The sequence below is a fragment of the Triticum aestivum genome, chromosome 1B (genome assembly GCF_018294505.1).
Source record: "Triticum aestivum cultivar Chinese Spring chromosome 1B, IWGSC CS RefSeq v2.1, whole genome shotgun sequence".
Classification (NCBI taxonomy): Eukaryota; Viridiplantae; Streptophyta; class Magnoliopsida; order Poales; family Poaceae; genus Triticum; species Triticum aestivum.
In genome coordinates, this window is record NC_057795.1 from 605,421,055 (window position 1) to 605,441,615 (window position 20,561).

The window sequence follows — 20,561 nt, forward strand, 5'->3', positions numbered from 1 at the left end:
GTCGCAACTTGCATATTTTGTCGGAAATCGTTCAAACCTGGCATGGATCCTTACCACGGGCATGCCCCCTGCCTGCAAAAGTTGGGTCCATTTAAAAAAGTTCATAACTAGACCTTGTTCAATGGAGGGTGCGCCTGGATGGGCATGCCCATGGTAGACAATCATGCAAGGTTTAACAAATCACGACACCGTATGCAAGTTACGACATGTTCGACCATTTTATCGGTCTTCTTTTACCAATAAAACTCCAGAAATGCAGAATTTGTCGAAACCAAATCAACTTGGCATGGTGCCTTGAATTGCTCATAAAATGCCATGAAAAAAATTAGGTCCATTTCTTCTTCTTTTTTGCTAGGGAAATTGGGGCCATTTCAAAGATATTAAAAATAACGTGCTATCAGACGAACCGTTCTGACCTTACCCAATAATCTCCGTTGAACATGGTGTTTTTTAGACATTCTTGAAATGACCCCTACTAATAAATAAAAAGGGATAACATTGAAAACAGTAAGTGTTTTCTAAAAGTATTTAATAAAAAAATATGGAAAAAATAATTTAAAATCATTAGTTTAAAAAGTTAGTTAAAACATGTATTTTGGTATTGAAAAAAGGATAAAAGTGAATTAACAAAGTAAGAAATGAAATGAAAAAATAGAAAAGAAAATAAAAGGCTTAGGCCTTGGCCTAACTAAGCAACGACATTGCTCCCGTCGGGTGCGTGTGGGCCCGGTCCAACAGCTCACGGATTTGAAAAAAGTTCATCAAGTTTTTACACAATATTCATGGATTTGAAAATTTTCAAAAAAAAGGTTCAATAAGGAAATTTGCAAAAAGGTTTTCTGTTTTGGGAACCTCGGCTACCCAGCCATTTTTTCGGTTTTGGGACGTTCTCAGAGGTCGTGAACCGTGTTTTTTCTTTTTCTTTTTTATCTTCTCTCTTGTTCATTTTTTGTCTTCTTTGACTTTTCGTTTATTCTGTTTACTATTTCTATTTCTCATAAATTTATTTTTTTAGAATTCAAATTTTGTTCATATTTTTCTAGAATTCCAAATTTGTTACTGATTTTCAAAAAATGTTCATTTTTAAAATTTTGTTCTTTTATAAAGAAACTGCTCGTGTTTTGACATTCTGAGCAAGTTTGAAAGGCATGAACATTCTTTTAAAATTTATGTACATTCTTTAAAAAACAAATATTAGTATTTTATGAACAAAATAGGAAAACCAGAAACCCTAACGAAAACCGTGTAAAAAAACATAAACCAAAGAGTGAAGGTGATGTGTTTTTCTATTGGCGTTATGTCTCTCGAACAAGAAGAAGAAAACAAGGTTAGTAGGCAAAATCAGGTATGCTAGCCCATATGGTTTGTGTGGTCACACGTAGTGCATGAGGGCTGTAGTTCGAATCCAGCCAAGGACACCCATTTTTTGATGACTAAAACTAAAAAACCTAAATGGGCTGAGCCCATGTGGGAGGGCTGTTCGCCGGGTATTATATGAACCTACAATGTATACGTAGAAAAAGAGGGTACAATTTGTGAAAAGTCCATACTACCCTTTATACGTTTTGTGAGGGGGGTGTACCGAAGCATTCCTCGCTTGCTTGGTCGTGCTTTAGAAAGTATAAGTAACAGAAATGTTGACCTTGTCAAATAACGCACGAGCCATTTGTAAGTCACCTGAATTCAAATACGCACAAGCCAATTTTGGAGAGAACACAAGCACAACTTGATGGCGAGCTGCGGCGTCCTAGGCAGAGGCGAGGAAGCGGGTTGACCGGTGTGGTTGGGGGTGCAGTGGCTCGCCGGGGAAATTAGATGGCTAAGGGAGCTTTAGAGGGACGATCATGGTTGGCGGCAACACGGCAGTGGGCAGCAGTGAGGAGTAGGTGGGACCACTGATACCTCTCAAAAGCCTGTTTTGAGATGTGTAGGAGCGCCGCCGGCCGCAGGTGGGGGAGGCAGGCGTATCGGCCAATGGTCATGGGCGGTTCGGAAGGAGGAAGAGCTTGAGGTAGAAGATATAAAACAGGTGTCCAATGAAGATCCAAAATTTTGGCAACTTTCAAATAGTCATGCCCTTTTAATAAATAATATCAGAGAAATCTCGTAAAACCATAGGAACCTGAATATATCCAAAATGCTAGTGCATTTTAATATACTCTTCCATTTATAGCAAGAATAAATGTGAGTAGTTACGAAAATTTGACCGGGCGGTCACTGCAATATAACTAGGTTTGAGCACTGGAACCCAAATTACCAACCTCAGTGGGGTTGGGACTTGGGACCTGGCTAGCTAGCTCGCTCCCGCCTCGCGCCGTACGTATCCGTTTGGTATATACCTGACTGAGCGTGACATGGATATGCATGATCTTCTAGCACGTGCGTACGTGCTACAGTTCATTGATAGTTTGGACCCGGGTGCTCAGCTAGCTAGCACTGAGCGCATATGCATCGATTTGAACACGTGGGATGGCACGCATCTGCCGTCCTCCTAGCAATGAATAATGGAGATATGAAAGACCGGTGCCTCCAACAGCCAACAGATGAAGATGGTCCGCTGAGGATAAGACGATAGATTCTTCCATTATTGCTCTCTTTTTATTTTCTTCCTCCACACCATTTCTGCATGCGTGGTATATCTCCAACAAAGACTACGAGACGCTCATATCCAAGATTTTCCGACCTCCAAAATATACAAAGACCACAGGACTAGGGATCCGCCATAGCCACAATTATTACAGATCGATTACCGCAATAACAACAATAACAACAAAACATCACACATCAGTGACCACTTTTGCCAAACCATATGCGATAAGTTTCACCACAAAAATACACACTATCATGAGTTTTCCAAGTTGCCCGCCACATTGCAAGAGCCCCTGGGCGCCAAATGCAAATCCGAAAGTGAATCTTGTGATCCATCTTCTCTGGCGAATAATTACAACGTCAAATCAAAAGCGCGTTACATGTATGCATGCTCGATCTACTACTAATATGTGTGCTACCGTTCATTGATACTTTGACCCAGCTAGCATCCAGTGGCCGCATGAAGGTGACGCTATAACTTGCTGAGGATAAGATGAACGAATGGATATGGTTTGCTGACGATAAGATGATACCCATTGTTTCGTGAAGTGAATGATGGCATCGCTTGTTTTTTTTTCAAACATGGGGAAGGGACTTGCATGCCCAAATCTGGCCTTAGATTAACAAAGCAAGGAATAGCCGGCGAACCTCCCTAGTCGTCCAAATCGCACGCCCGAAACATTTTATATTTCTATAGTTGATATGTAGCTCAAGAGTGGAGTTCAATACACATGTTGATGAAGAATACATGGATGCACCAAGGTCATTTGGAATCTCCAAGGAGCACAAGAACGGAAGAGCAGGAGCGCGGAACTGCCTCTTACCTCTCCCCCGCCTCCACGAAGGCAAATAAAAGAGAGCCAACAGGCAGCCTACCCCTCCCGGACTGTGGTCCCATCGATCTTATTATTAGAGAGGCTCTCACCAGATCTTCTATACACTCACAAGCGCCAGCACACCTCTTGACCTGTACAAAAGAATGGAGGAGCACATGAGAGCGCCATCAACCATAGTTGCACAACGCCATGAATCTGGCAGGAACGCGACGGCACGGGAACCGCCATCACTGAAGATACTTCCTTCGCCTCATTGCCCTCAATACAAACTTGAGGGAAAATAAAAATGATCGGAGTAGTTATCGAATTTGGATCCAAGCGCCTTATTATTCATTTGGGAGAAGCAAAGAAACAAGAAACCTACCACTACTCACCAAAGATCCCCCCTTCCACCACCATTTTGGTCGGCAACACCGAAGAGGGGAAGGAGAGCAGCCTGAATCTACTGCACAAGGGCCGACCTCAGTCCAAGTTAATCTAGGTGGAAGGGGGAGTGGAAGAGAGGGGTGGGGATATCTGAACGACCAATGCTACACAGACGAATGATATGGTACAGGATTTACAGAGTGTCTTACGTAGGATTCTGAGGTTGGAGAATTAGGTGAAGGGCCCCAACCAGTTCAATTCGGGTGGAGGGGGGTAGTAAGGAATGTCTCATAACAATAGTTTTGCTACTTCTCAAGTACCTGAATTCTTTTGTTGCGTAAGTCAGTTTTTCCTTCATCCCAAGTGCACGAGATGTGCACGCCAAACCTTGCCGAAGAAGAAGAAGCCCCACTATCTATCTTGGGGGGAGGGGGAGTCATAGCCTCATTATCGATCTTAGGGGGGCAGCCACATCCCATTATGTATTTTAAGGGTAGGGGTCCAGCGGATCATCGGAGTTGTTCACTAGTGTGACTGGGCTTAGAGGGATGGCCGGGACAGTGGCCAGCACAACGGTGGGAGGGATGGCGGGGCGGAGATAGCCACCGGCTAGCCGGGGAGTGAGGGGGAGGGGAAGGAGGCAGGAGGTTAGTCATGGGTTGGCCGGCGGCTGCGTGAGGAAGAAGAAGGTGCAGGTTAATGATAAACAATGCTTGATCTATTCTTAGCTCTTGGATGAAGATCTAATGGACTTTGATGAAAGTGAAGTGACAGATGATACTTTTTTTCAGGTACCTTTTTTTTGTTAGGGATGTTTTTTCAGGTACCTGATAAGTGCCGGGGAGAGTACGTACTCCCGTTGTCTCGCCATGTTACACGATACATGCACGGGTAGCATGCACGCACAAGACTACGGTAGGGTCGTCCCCTAGTTGTTGTTTTTTTGTCCAAAACGAAAGGTGCATGCTCTCTGATTGATCGATCCATCTACTAGTTGGTCGGGGGTTGGGACCTGGCAAAGCTAGCTCGCTCCTGCCTCGCGACGTACGTATATGTTTGGTATATACTCTGGCCAACATATATACCCGATTGAGCGTGACAGGGATGCACAATCTTCTAGCACGTACGTGCTAGATTTTGTTGATATTTTGTGGGCGGGTGCTCAGCTAGCTAGCTGTGAGCGCATATATAATGGAGATATTTTGTTGATTTTGTTGATATGTTGCATCGATTTGAACACGTGGGGTGGCACGCATCAACCGACCTCCATGCAACGAATAACAGAGATATGAAAGGCCAGTGCCTCCAAGAGCCAACATGTGAAGATGGTCCGCTGAGGATAAGATGATAGAATCTTCCTCCATTGTTGCTCTTTTTTTTCTTCTTCCTCTACACCATTACTGCATGTATATTCCATAGAATGGGATGCTCTGTCCAAGATTTTCCAACCTCCAAAATATAAAAAGACCACAATGCTAGGGATCTGCCATAGCCACAAATATCACAGACCGATCCCACAACAACAATAACAACAACAACAACAACAACAACATCAACAACAAAACATCACACATTGATGACCACTTTTGCCAAAGATATGGGATAAGTTTCACCTAAAAACACACTCAGATTATGAGTTATCCATGTTGCCCACGCCAGCACATTGCAGCAGCCCTTGCCACATGCAAATCCGAGAGTTAATCGTGTGTTCGATCTCCTCAGACGAATTACAGCGTCAAATAAAAAGTGTGTAACACGTATGCATGCTCGATCTGCTAGTAACGTGGTGCTACCATTTATTGATACTTTGCCACAGCTAGCATGCAGTGACCGCATGAACGTGATGTTGTAGCTGGCTAGGATCTTCTTCAATCTACATAGATTTTCAAACATCGAAAATGGATATTGATCTATTCATCTTCAATAATAGTAGTACAATGTACACTAGAAAAAAATAAAAATTACATCCCATCCGCAGACCACGTAGTGACGACTACAAGCTCTGAGGCGAGCCGAAGGCGTGCTGCTGTCATCGCCCCTCCCTCGCCGGAGCCGGGCAAACATTATTGTAGTAGATAGCCGGGAAGTTGTCATGCTAAGGCCACATAGAACTAACGCACCAGAACAGCAACCGCCACCGATGAAGAGTGTAAATCTGAAGTATCCAACCTCAAGACACAAGAACATAGATGAACGATGAACATATCCGAGAAAATCCAGCAAAGACAGATCCGCCGGAGACACACCTCCACACGCCCACCGACGATGCTAGACGTATCAACGGAACAGGGAGTAGGTGGGGAGACTTTATTCCATCTTCAGGGAGCCGCCGCTATCTCACCTTCCTAAGCAGGACAAAAACCCTAACAAAACTCGAAAAAAGGATCTAAAAATGGAGCCCTCCCACCGGCAAGGGTCGGGATCCACCCCGCCCCCTTGGCCCTAAGGCCACCGGTGACAGGGTGGACCAGCGACGACACCGACGGGAGGCACAGGAACCCTAGATTTTTGGGAGGTGGCGACTAGCTAGGTCGTCTCATCTGGCCTCTGATGGCTGCAACTGCAACATCGCCCCTTGGATTGACAGAAAATGGATATGCTCTGCTCCGATACCCATTGGTTTGTGAAGTGAAAGATGGCATTTCTCAGTTTTTTAACAGGCAGAAGGGACTTCGAGGATCCCAAATCTGGTGTTAGATTAGCAAAAGTGTTACAGCTCTACACAAAGGACCCTGAATTTTTTTTGAAAATTACACATTGGTCCTCCATTCTACAATTAGAAGCCCTCAAGAAAAAGGAAAAACACAATTGGGTTTCGATCACCATGGCGACCTCACCGGAGATGCAAAAGCCACCATCTCCGGAAGCAACATTGCTAGCTCTGGGCAACAAGAATACGGCCTCCACACTAGAGGTTGAAGAAGGGGGCATCAAAAAAAGCGAGCAAAGCAAGGAACAGCTGGGGAACAACCCTAGCCGCCTAAATCGCACGCTCTAAACATTTCCATGGTTGATATGCGGCTCCAGCGCGAAGTTTGATGCAAAGGTTGATGAAGAATACACTGATGCACCGAGGCCAATGGGAATCCCCACGGATCCAAAGCTCGGAAGAGCGGGAGCGCAGATTTACAGCTTTTCCTGCTGCGCCTCCACGAAGGTAAATAAGAGAGAGCCAACAGGGAGCTTGCTCCTCCATACACCGCTACCATCCACTTCAGAGAATATAAAGTAGAGAAGAAAGACACCGAGCCGATGCCGATGGTAGAGCCAGCATCCGAAGCTATACAACGCCATGATCTGGCAGGTATGCGACGGCATGGGAGCCGCCATCACTCAAGGTACTTCCTTCGCCTCGTAGACCTTAACAGGAACTCGAGGGTAAAGAAAAGGACTGGAGTAGTCGTCGAATCTGGATCCAAACGCCTCATTATTTGTCAGGAGAAGCAAAGAAAAAGAAACCTACCACTACGCACGAACAAGCCCCCCTTCCACCCCCATTCCGGTTGTCAACATAGGTGGAGAATAGGGGAAGGAGGGTGTTCTGAATCTACGGCACAAGGGCCGACCTCAGTCCATGTCAATCTAGGTGGAAGGGGAAGTGGAAGAGAGGGGTGGGGGTTATCCGAATGAGCAATCCTACACATATGAATGATATGGTACATGATTAACGAGGTGGCTTGTGTGGGATTTTATGGTTGCAGAAATTAGAGGAAGGGCCCCACCCGGAATGGGGGGGGGGGGTATTAAGGAATGTCCGGTGATAACGGTTTTTCTATTTCTAAGGTACCGTTTTTGTTGCGTTGGTCACTTTTTCCTTCTCCGTTCCTTCTTCCCGAGTGCATAAGATGTGGAGGCCGGACCCCATTATCTATTTTAGGGCGCAAGCCACAACCCCATTATCTATCTTAGGGTGAAGCCACAACCCCATTATTTATCTTAGGGGTGGGGGTGCAGGAGGTCATCAGAGTTGTTCACTGGTGTGACAGGGATTATAGGGATGGCTGGGCCGGTGGTCAGCACGGCAGTGCGGGGAGGGTGGGGCGGTGAGGCGGAGGCAGGCGGTTAGGCTAGGGTTAGCCGGTGGCTGCGTGAGAGGAAGAAGGTGGAGGTTAAAGATGAATAGTGGCCGATCTATTTTGAGCCGTTGGATGAAGATCGAATGGCTTTTGATGAAAGTGAGTGATGATACATGTTTTTTCAGATACCTGAAAAATAAACGATCCACCATAATAATTTTGTAGATTGACTGTAGGTGTAACATTTTTTGTATCTTTTTTCTTTATGGTAGCATTTTTTTTATTTTTTATTTTGCAAAAAGGGTAGCATCTTCTTATCTCAACGACGGCATTGTTGGAAGGATCACTCGATCAAGAGCATTGCCATTTTCTTATAAATAGAGGCCCAACTGAGCAGAAAGGGTATGCAAATCTAGCTAGCCAAGAGCAACACATAGCCATAGTGCGACTGCATACGAGTACGTAGGTAGAGAAGGCGAGAATGAACAACACACTACCAGTAACGGCGCCCACCGCGCACGCGCCCATGCCGTCGCCGGCGCCGAAGCTTGGAGGTGCAAACATCGCCAACCGGTGGCGCGAGCTCCAGGGCTCGGACTCGTGGGTTGGGCTCCTGGACCCGCTGGACTACGACCTCCGACAATCCATCATATCTTACGGCGAGCTCGCATCGGCCGCCCACGACGTGTTCAACCTTGAGAAGCGGTCACCTCACGCCGGCTTCTGCTTGTACAGCCGCGACCACCTTCTCGCCGCCTCCACCGTGACCCACCCTGAGTACTACAAGGTCACCAAGTTCCTCTACGCGACCTGCGGGGGATCAACGGCATCGAGGTTGGCCACATCCGTGCCAACGGTGACCAACGCGCTGTTCGTGCAACCGCTGGGAAAGGCCGAGGGGACTCCGACGTCCAACTGGATGGGTTACGTGGCGGTGGCGACGAACGAGGGAGTTACAGCACTGGGGAGGCGTGACATCGTCGTGGTGTGGCGCGGCACCGAGAACGAGTTGGAGTGGGAGGAAGACAAGCACTTCCTTCAGGTGTCTGCCGCGCCGGTGTTGGGCCGCTATGCTGACGAAGAGTACAAGAACGCCAAGGTGCACCGTGGCTTCCTATCCGTGTACACGTCCAGTGACAACAACTCCATGTACAACAAGACCAGCGCCAGAGAGCAGGTGAGCCTTGCATACTTCATATATATATATTGTCCTGTTCAATCTTAGGCTTAATAACATACCAGCAGCCGGAATTGTTCAAGGTGAAATTTGTCTTCACTAAAGGTGTACGCACACATGCAGGTTCTCGAGGAGGTAGGGAGGCTAATGGAGGAGTACAAGGACGAGGTGACCAGCATCACCGTCACCGGCCATAGCCTTGGAGCGTCACTCGCCACCCTCACCGCCATCGACATGGTGGCCAACGACGTCAACGTGCCCCCTAACTCGAAGCAACCGCCGTGCCCCGTGACAGCGATACTGCTGGCGTGCCCGCGAGTCGGGAACCCCACGTTCAAGTCCGCCTTCGACTCATTCCACCTCCTGCGGGCACTCCACGTGGCGAACGCCAAAGACCTCGTGCCACAGAACCCTCCCTCTGTGTTGTTAATGTGGTACGTGGACTGCGCGACAGCAACGATCGTAATTGACACGGACCGCTCACCCTACGTGTTTCACAAAATATCGACCCACCACGTCCTCGAGTTGTACCTGCACGGTGTCGCAGGGGATCATGGCGACAAGGCGGACTTCAAACTAGTGGTTCCCCGCGACGTGGCGCTGGTGAACAAGACTATCGACCTGCTGACAGACGAATACCCAGTGCCGGGGAGCTGGTGGGTCATTAAAAACAAATGCATGGTCAAGGGCACCGATGGCCAGTGGAAACTCGATGACTTCGAAGAAGCATAGTTAAGTGGTTAAGACGGTATACAACATTGTTGCCTATGGATTCGGCATGTACTATATATGCTCTTGTGCTTGCTTGTGTGTTTGCATTTCAATCATGTTGTCGGGCGTGAATATTTGTAGCAGATGACGGCCTGGCCGATCATTCAGTTATTGTCCTTCTATTTCATGCCTCCTACAAATCTCGCTATATCATGTACTTATGCATTGCTTCATTGCTTTTAAAAATGTCATATCCCGTGTCTAAAAGAGCTTCTTCTTTTTTAATCTAAAGTGGCATGTTCTTGGTGTTAATGACATGTACTTAGCCGATTCATGGTGCGTGAATTGAGTTGGACGAACACAGGTAGTCCCGAGAAAAGAAAGAAAGCTGGTTCGGGATCAATCAACCAAAGCAAAAAGACTAAATAAGACAGCTCGGTTAAAATAGATTTTGATTTCTATATAACTTAATGACTTTGGTCGTCAAGAGTCATGGTCTCATGGAAGCCATACGTACTACATTGAGAGGTTGGGTAAATGATTAATAGAAATAGGGTGAACTAAAATCGCATATCATTGAGATTCAAAAAGCATCTCACTGGTGTTAGGATATTCTAGCCACATCATATGTCCATATAAAACAGTATTTCAGACCCGCAAAAAGAACAGTATTTCAGAAATCGCAATATGCAAAAAAAAAAAAAACTCACACCACCACAATACATGTCGTCTCTGTGGGTAAATTAATTGAAGCTGCCCTATATGAAAATTGTCCCAACCATCAGATGCCAGGTGTCAGGCTTCTCCTTGGCATCGAGTGAAATCCATTATATGCTAGAAATTGGCCGTGTTTGCTGAATCAATCAAAGGGCATGTACGCGTTTATTATCTAGGAGTATCTTAGAAGCTAACTTGCTCCTTAATTCGCTTAAAATAGATTTTTGATCTCCATATAACTTAATGACTTTGGTCGTCAGATTTTTGATCTCTATATAACTTAATGACACAGGTAGTCCCAAGAAATGAGTTTGATCCGATTCTTACTCCAGCAACTCACACCCCCTCCCTCCCCCTCCCCCCCCGGGCGACCCGGGCGGCAGCGCGAGCTCCACTCCCAGTCCTCCTCTCCCCCCCTGGGGCCGCCGCCAGGGCAAAGCCCCACAAGGTGACTGGCGGCGGGGCACCTTCTCCCCTTTTCCCTTGTGGCGGTGGGCGCGGGGCTCCCTGCCGGGGCAGAGGCGCCGGGCGGACGCGAGGCCCGGCAGCAGCATGCTGGCTGATGCGGCGCGACGGCAGTGGAGCGGCTGATCGAGGCCCGGCGGCTGCGTCCCGGAGCGGCGTCCGACATCCAGGTCTGGATCCGGGGGCTTCGGGTCTTATGGTGCTTTCCCTCGACGGTTGCCTGTTGCTGGCTGGCCGGCGGTGGGGAAGACACACACCTGCGGGCCACGGCTGGTCATGGCCGGCAGGGCGTGCGGGCCGAGGTGGCTAAGGCCGGAAGCTGCAGTCTCACCCCGGCAGTTGTTGCTGATGGTGGCTGTGGTGCTCTGCCTGGTCGGGGGTGCAAGGCCTCAGCTTGGCAGGGAGGCGATGCGGGCCTGTGGGGGCATCGACGGCGCTGCGCTGGGTCCTGCTGATGCCGCAAGGTGGTGGAGTTGCCCTTCTTGTCCTGCATGTGGACCGACAGTACGCGGTGCTGGGCGGGTGCTCTTAATGCTGGCCGCACGTAGAACGGGGGAGGTTTGGGGCCTGACACGGATCGGAGCCTGTGCTTCGGGTAGATGTGGTCGGGCGTGGCCTGGGATTTGCCCCCGCGGGTGGTGGTTGTTCTCTCCTCACGGGTAACGTGGTCAGTGGTGGTGGCGGGGACATCGTCGCTTTGGTAGGTGGCTCGTCACCGGTGAACAGAAAAAAGAAAAGAAAATAATAATAATATGAAAACCGAAGAAAAAACCAGCCCGGTTGAAAAGGAAAACCAAAGTCTTCTTTTTTAGCGTTATATTTGACGCACTACAAAAGATGGAAAACAAAAAACTTAGAACATGATCAACAGAGGTGTTTGAGTAGGCGAGATGGCTCTGTCTAAGAGCACGTAGTTTCCTGACATGCTTGAAATGACCCCATTTTTTTCATGCCTTATCCTATATCCTATATACTTAAGAAGTTTACCTCCACTACTTCATTTATCTCAACATGCAGCATAGCCATGTCATCATCCAATCACATCCAGCCACGTCACACAGTCCCACTCAAGACCACGTCAGGTTTTTTTCCTTCGTTGGAAGTTTCCAAGCGGAACCCACAACAAATTGACCAGTGTTTCAAGTATTAAGTCAAATGCCACGTCGTCCCTTCCATTACCAGTGTCCGAACTGACAGAGGACCAGCCATCTCCGATCTATATCGTCTGTTCTCTCCTCTCCCCACAAAAGTGACTCTTCCTTGTCCAGCCTTTTCCTCAACTTTTAATCTCCTCCAGTGACGCCTGAGCTCCTCTTAATTGTAATCCACTCAGAAGCATCATGGACAAATTCACTACAAAGGAGGGAGACGGATCTCACATGTTGTTTGTCCACCCCATCACTGACCTAAAGTCCGCCAAGAACAACACAAAACGGAGATTCAATACAAACGAATCTCCCATCTGGCAAGCGGCTCCTGCACGGCGTTCTTCAAGATGCAGCACCGAGAGAAGGGCCGCATCAGGGTGCTTCTCTCCCTGCCGCCAACGCTTTTCTCCCCCACTTCTTTCACCAGATCGTGAGGAAAGATGGGGGGCCGTGTCCGAGAGGAGGGCCGCATCAGGAGGCTTCTCTCTCCTTCCCGACGCTTTTCTCCCCCACTTCTTGCACCAGATCGTGAGGAAAGATGAGCTCGATTTGTTGTTGGTTCGCACTATCACAACTAGGTCTCGCCTGGTCACGAGTAACTGAGTAAGTGCTTTTTTTGCAACTTTGCATCCTCCAGGGCTATTACCCATGGTCGCTGGGAACGCCTATTCTCTCACATCAGCAAGACCTCACTGATTCAGGAAGAAAAATTGGGCATAAGTTGCAACCTCCATTCTCAGGAAGGAGCATGATCTCGATTTTGTGGTGATTAGTGGCGGTCTCTGTTCTCTTTTTTCATAATTACATTTTAATTTCAGGCCTTAGTTTGGCTCCAACGGAAAGTCAAAAACAGTTATGTTTCAGTCTAAGGATGTTTATTTGTATTGCTTTTGTCATCAGGTGGAGCACATAAGATTATTTTATCAGAACTGTCCAGGAGCACCTGCAATGGAAAGTCTTCCGGAAGCTTGGGGATATCTTTGCTCGCTTCTTCTGTATGATTAATTTAGTGAACTACAGTGCACATCAATGTATGGAATACATATCAACAATCAATTATATAACCGTATTTTTTGGTTTTCTAATTGATAATTTTGTTACTTGCTAGATTCCTGTTTTGTATATGTATATTCAGGGCCATGATGTGTTCTCTTTCTTTTGCAATGCTATACGTAGAAGCATTTGTTTTCTCGGTTTTTTGTAGCAATTATTGTGATCAAACATCTCATATTTGTTCTCTTATATTTTGCTCAAAATCAATTGTGAACGGGCTCAAAATCATCTATGAATATGCTAATTCACAATTATCGTGTACCATGCAGGAAGGATCCAATCCAGTTGGTATATGCAACTAAATGAATTTTTGTTACATTTGAACACCCGAGAGAATCTTTTATGTTGGGTAAAAATATTTGTGCCTTTTTTTTTCAAATCAAGTATGAGGTTACTACCAACATGTTCTGTCGAGTACCAAAAACAATAGATTTATGGATTCGTATCGCAATTATTTTTACTATGTATGTAGATAAATTGGTAGTCCTCAATTGATATTCAATCATGACTTCATTTAACTTGCCCATTTATTTTGCAAGAAACATCATCAGACTAAGAAAATTCATTGTTTGTCGTTTGAAACTTTCATAGCTCCCTAAATTACATTAGGGCGGCCGCGAATAATGTTAGTATTTTCTTAGATTCGATTTAGATTGTTACCTAAGGAAGGAAATGCTGAAATAATTAGTAGATTTTTCTTTAATTATGCTGATGTCCTAAAACTTAATCTTTTACATCTAGCGACTATAATAACCCAATTGTTTCTGATTTTTCATACCATTCTATATATTCTTTTTTCTGCAAGATATTATTATAGATTTTCATTTTATGGTAATTTCTCACTCCATAAACCCCCCTTCCATACAGTGCTACAAATTCCCGCAGCAACGCGTGGGATGTTCTCTAGTATGACCAATTCAAGGCACTATGCCAAGTTGTTTTGGTTTTCAACAAGTTTTGCATTTTTCAGAGTTTTCTCGGTCAAAATCGCCTGATAAATGGGCAGACGTGTCACAACTTGCATACGGTGTCAGAAATCGTTCAAACCTGGCATTGATGACTATGATGGTCATGCCCACCTGGTTGAAAAGGTCGGGGTCATTTTAAGAATGTCCAAATGTAAACCATGTTTAATTGAGGATGTTCGGGTTGGCTAGAAGACTCTACCTGAGAGTACATTGTTTCTCAACATCCTTCAAATGGCCTAATTTTCCCACCTCCTTCTATGATCAAATCAAGCATCATGTCAATTTGTTTAAGTTTTCGATAATTCTTGCATTTTTTAGAGTTTTCTCGGTGAAAACTGGCTGATAAATGGCTGGACGTGACACAACATGCATATGGTGTGGGAAATTCATTCAAACCTGACATGGATGCCTACCATGGCCATGCCCGCCTACTGGAGAAGGTATATCATGTTCAACAGAGGGTGTTCGGGTAAGCGAGAAGGGTCCAGTTGAGGGCATGTTTTTGCGGCATCCATTAACTCAACCGAAATCTTTCCATGATCTTATATGACCGATTAAACGCACCATGCCAAGTTGTTTTGTTTTTCGACAAATTCGATCTTTTCTGTAGATCTCTCGGTTAAAAAAGGCAGATAAATGACATGACATGTCGCAACTTGCATATTTTGTTGGAAATCATGCAAACCTGGCATGGATCCTTACCACGGGCATGCCCCCTGCCTGCAAAAGTTGGGTCCATTTAAAAAAATTCAAAACTAGACCTTGTTCAATGGAGGGTGCACCTGGATGGGCATGCCCATGGTAGACAATCATGCTAGGTTTAACAATTCACGACACCATATGCAAGTTGCGACATGTTCGACCATTTTATCGGTCTTCTTTTACCAAGAAAACTCCAGAAATGCATAATTTGTCGAAAACCAAATCAACTTGGCAGGGTGCCTTGAATTGCTCATAAAATGCCATGAAAAAAATTAGGTCCATTTCTTCTTCTTTTTTGCTGGGGAAATTGGGGCCATTTCAAAGATATTAAAAATAACGTGATATCAGACGAACCATTCTGACCTTACCCAATAATCTCCGTTGAACATGGTGTTTTTTAGACATCCTTGAAATGACCCCTACTAACAAATACAAAGGGATAAAATTGAAAACAGTAAGTGTTTTCTAAAAGTATTTAATAAAAAAATATAGAAAAAAGAATTTAGAATCATTAGTTTAAAAAGTTAGTTAAAACATGTATTTTGGTATTGAAAAAAGATAAAAGTGAATTAACAAAATAAGAAATGAAATGAAAAAATAGAAAAGAAAATAAAAAGCTCAGGCCTTGGCCTAACAAGGCAACGACATTGCTCCCGTCGGGTGCGTGTGGGCCCAGTCCAACAGCTCACGGATTTGAAAAAAGTTCAACAAGTTTTTACACAATATTCATGGATTTGAAAAAAGTTCAATAAGGAAATTTGCAAAAAGGTTTTCTCTATTTTGGGAACCTCGGCTACCCAGCCATTTTTTCGGTTTTGGGACGTTCTCGGAGGTCGTGAACCGTGTTTTTTCTTTTTCTTTTTTATCTTCTCTCTTGTTCATTTTTTGTCTTCTTTGACTTTTCGTTTATTCTGTTTATTATTCTATTTCTCATAAATTTATTTTTTCAGAATTCCAATTTTGTTCATATTTTTCTGGAATTCCAAATTTGTTATTGATTTTCAAAAAATGTTCATGTTTAAATTTTTGTTCTTTTATAAAAAAAATGCTCGTGTTTTGACATTCTGAGCAAGTTTGAAAGGCATGAACATTCTTTTAAAATTTATGTACATTCTTTAAAAAAACAAATATTAGTATTTTATGAACAAAACAGGAAAACCAGGAACCCTAATGAAAACCGTGCAAAAAAACATAAACCAAAGAGTGAAGGTGATGTGTTTTTCTCTTGGCGTTATGTCTCTCGAACAAGAAGAAGAAAACAAGGTTAGTAGGGAAAATCAGATATGCTAACCCATATGGTTTGTGCGGTCACACGTAGTGCGCGAGGGCTGTAGTTCGAATCCAGCCAAGGACACCTATTTTTTGATGACTAAAACTAAAAAACCTAAATGGGCTGAGCCCATGTGGGAGGGCTGTTCACCGGGTATTATATGAACCTACGGTGTATACGTAGAAAAAGAGGGTACAAAGAAAAGTCCATACTACCCTTTGTACGTTTTATGAGGGGGGTGTACCGAAGCATTCCTCGCTTGCATGGCCGTGCTTTAGAACGTATAAGTAACAGAAATGTTGACCTTGTCAAATAACGCACGAGCCATTTGTAAGTCGCCTGAATTCAAATACGCACAAGTCAATTTTGGAGAGAACACAAGCACAACTTGATGGCGAGCTGCGGCGTCCTAGGCAGAGGCGAGGAAGCGGGTTGACCGGTGTGGTTGGGGGTGCAGTGGCTCGCCGGGGAAATTAGATGGCTAAGGGAGCTTTAGAGGGACGATCATGGTTGGCGGCAACACGGCAGTGGGCAGCAGTGAGGAGTAGGTGGGACCACTGATACCTCTCAAAAGCCTGTTTTGAGATGTGTAGGAGCACCGCCGGCCGCAGGTGGGGGAGGCAGGCGTATCGGCCAATGGTCATGGGCGGTTCGGAAGGAGGAAGAGCTTGAGGTAGAAGATATAAAACAGGTGTCCAATGAAGATCCAAAATTTTGGCAACTTTCAAATAGTCATGCCCTTTTAATAAATAATATCAGAGAAATCTCGTAAAACCATAGGAACCTGAATATATCCAAAATGCTAGTGCATTTTAATATACTCTTCCATTTATAGCAAGAATAAATGTGAGTAGTTACGAAAATTTGACAGGCGGTCACTGCAATATAACTAGGTTTGAGCACTGGAACCCAAATTACCAACCTCAGTGGGGTTGGGACTTGGGACTCGGGACCTGGCTAGCTAGCTCGCTCCCGCCTCGCGCCGTACGTATCCGTTTGGTATATACCTGACTGAGCGTGACATGGATATGCATGATCTTCTAGCACGTGCGTACGTGCTACAGTTCATTGATAGTTTGGACCCGGGTGCTCAGCTAGCTAGCATTGAGCGCATATGCATCGATTTGAACACGTGGGATGGCACGCATCTGCCGTCCTCCTAGCAATGAATAATGGAGATATGAAAGACCGGTGCCTCCAACAGCCAACAGATGAAGATGGTCCGCTGAGGATAAGACGATAGATTCTTCCATTATTGCTCTCTTTTTATTTTCTTCCTCCACACCATTACTGCATGCGTGGTATATCTCCAACAAAGACTACGAGACGCTCATATCCAAGATTTTCCGACCTCCAAAATATATAAAGACCACAGGACTAGGGATCCGCCATAGCCACAATTATCACAGATCGATTACCGCAACAACAACAATAACAACAAAACATCACACATCAGTGACCACTTTTGCCAAACCACATGCGATAAGTTTCACCAAAAAAATACACACTATCATGAGTTTTCCAAGTTGCCCGCCACATTGCAAGAGCCCCTGGGCGCCAAATGCAAATCCGAAAGTGAATCTTGTGATCCATCTTCTCTGGCGAATAATTACAACGTCAAATCAAAAGCGCGTTACATGTATGCATGCTCGATCTACTACTAATATGTGTGCTACCGTTCATTGATACTTTGACCCAGCTAGCATCCAGTGGCCGCATGAAGATGACGCTATAACTTGCTGAGGATAAGATTAACGAATGGATATGGTTTGCTGAGGATAAGATGATACCCATTGTTTCGTGAAGTGAATGATGGCATCGCTTGTTTTTTTTTTCAAACATGGGGAAGGGACTTGCATGCCCAAATCTGGCCTTAGATTAACAAAGCAAGGAATAGCCGGCGAACCTCCCTAGTCGTCCAAATCGCACGCCCGAAACATTTTATATTTCTGTAGTTGATATGTAGCTCAAGAGTGGAGTTCAATACACATGTTGATGAAGAATACATGTATGCACCAAGGTCATTTCGAATCTCCAAGGAGAACAAGAACGGAAGAGCAGGAGCGCGGAACTGCCTCTTACCTCTCCCCCGCCTCCACTAAGGCAAATAAAAGAGAGCCAACAGGGAGCCTGCCCCTCCCGGTCTGTGGTCCCATCGATCTTATTATTAGAGAGGCTCTCACCAGATCCTCTATACACTACTACGATCCACCTTAGAGAATATCAAGTAGAGGAGGAAGACGCGAAGCCAGCGCCACTCACAAGCGCCAGCACACCTCTTGACCTGTACAAAAGAATGGAGGAGCACATGAGAGCGCCAGCAACCGTAGTTGCACAACGCCATGAATCTGGCAGGAAAGCGACGGCATGGGAACCGCCATCACTGAAGATACTTCCTTCGCCTCATTGCCCTCAATACAAACTTGAGGGCAAATAAAAAGGATCGGAGTAGTTATCGAATTTGGATCCAAACGCCTCATTATTCATTGGGGAGAAGCAAAGAAACAAGAAACCTACCACTACTCACCAAAGATCCGCCCTTCCACCACCATTTTGGTCGGCAACACCGAAGAGGGGAAGGAGAGCGGCCTGAATCTACTGCACAAGGGCCGACCTCAGTCCAAGTTAATCTAGGTGGAAGGGGGAGTGGAAGAGAGGGGTGGGGTTATCTGAACGACCAATGCTACACAGATGAATGATATGGTACAGGATTTACGGAGTGGCTTACGTAGGATTCTGAGGTTGGAGAATTAGGTGAAGGGCCCCAACCAGTTCAATTCGGGTGGAGGGGGGGGGGGGTAGTAAGGAATGTCTCATAACAATAGTTTTGCTACTTCTCAGCTACCTGAATTTTTTTTGTTGCCTAAGTCAGTTTTTCCTTCATCCCAAGTGCATGAGATGTGCACGCCAGACCTCGCCGAAGAAGAAGAAGCCCCACTATCTATCTTGAGGGAAGGGGGAGTCATAGCCTCATTATCGATCTTAGGGGGGCAGCCACATCCCATTATGTATTTTAAGGGTAGGGGTCCAGCGGATCATCGGAGTTGTTCACTAGTGCGACTATGCTTAGAGGAATGGCCAGGACAGTGGCAAGCACAACGGTGGGAGGGATGGGGGGGGGGGGGGAGATAGCCACCGGCTAGCCAGGGAGTGAGGGGGAAGGAGAAGGAGGCAAGAGGTTAGTCATGGTTTGGTCGGCGGCTGCGTGAGGAAGAAGAAGGTGCAGGTTAAAGATAAACAATGCTTGATCTATTCTTAGCTCTTGGATGAAGATCTAATGGACTTTGATGAAAATGAAGTGACAGATGATACATTTTTTCAGGTACCTCTTTTTTGTTAGGGATGTTTTTTCAGGTACCTGATAAGTGCCGGGGAGAGTACGTACTCCCGTTGTCTCTTTTTTTTTGCAGGGAGTACTCCCGTTGTCTCGCCGTGTTACACGATATATGCACGGTAGCATGCATGCACAAGACTACGGTAGGGTCGTCCCCTAGTTGTTGTTTTTTTGTCCAAAACGAAAGGTGCATGCTCTCTGATTGATCGATCCATCTACTATGAATGCTCATATACAGACACAAGCGCTCATATACAGGCGCATACACTCACCCGTATGAACGCACACATGCACACCTTATCCCTATGAGCATCTCTGCAAGACTGAGCCGGCATATCATCTTGAGATTTACGAAGCCATCGTAGGCGCCTCTTCGTCGACGGGAACGTCTCCTCCCACTGAAAGCGCATCGCCGAAAATCCAGAAATAATGCGAGCACCAGGATTTGAACCCTGGTGGGATGGGGATATCACTGTCCACCTAACCATCTCAACCACAGGTTGGTTCGCCTGTGAGCGCATATATAATGGAGATATTTTGTTGATTTTGTTGATATGTTGCACCGATTTGAACACGTGGGGTGGCACGCATCGACCGACCTCCACGCAACGAATAATGGAGATATGAAAGGCCAGTGCCTCCAAGAGCCAACAGGTGAAGATGGTCCGCTGAGGATAAGATGATAGAATCTTCCTCCATTGTTGCTCTTTTTTTTTGTTCTTCCTCTACACCATTACTGCATGTATGTTCCATAGAATGCGATGCTCTGTCCAAGATTTTCCAACCTCCAAAATATAAAAAGACCACAATGCTAGGGATCTGCCATAGCCACAAATATCACAAACCGATCCCGCAACAACAACAACAACAACAAAAACAACAACAGCAACAACAACAACAACAATAACAACAACAACAATAACAACAACAGCAACAAAACATCACACATTGATGACCACTTTTGCCAAAGATGTGGGATAAGTTTCACCTAAAAACACACTCAGATTATGAGTTATCCATGTTGCCCACGCCAGCGCATTGCAGCAGCCCTTGCCACATGCAAATCCGAGAGTGAATCGTGTGTTCGATCTCCTCGGACGAATTACAACGTCAAATAAAAAGTGTGTAACACGTATGCATGCTTGATCTGCTAGTAACGTGGTGCTACCATTTATTGATACTTTGCCACAGCTAGCATGCAGTGACCGC

The 20,561-nt window shown here is 45.6% G+C and overlaps 1 protein-coding gene across 1 annotated transcript; it reads left to right on the forward strand.

The window, feature by feature from the left end:
- Positions 1–8,223: 8,223 nt before the first annotated feature.
- On the forward strand, positions 8,224–9,882 carry LOC123141816 (phospholipase A1-II 7). Its single transcript, XM_044560890.1, has 2 exons — positions 8,224–8,984; positions 9,108–9,882. Exons 1-2 carry the CDS (start codon positions 8,289–8,291, stop codon positions 9,714–9,716), a joined length of 1,305 nt encoding a protein of 434 aa, XP_044416825.1. The 5' UTR covers positions 8,224–8,288; the 3' UTR covers positions 9,717–9,882.
- The last annotated feature ends 10,679 nt before the right edge of the window (positions 9,883–20,561 follow it).

Coding starts and splice junctions, on each gene's coding strand:
- LOC123141816 (XM_044560890.1), top strand. CDS start 8,289: ATGAACAACACACTACCAGTAACGGCGCCCACCGCGCACGCGCCCATG. Junction 8,985..9,107: donor AGACCAGCGCCAGAGAGCAG/GTGAGCCTTGCA, acceptor GCACACATGCAG/GTTCTCGAGGAGGTAGGGAG.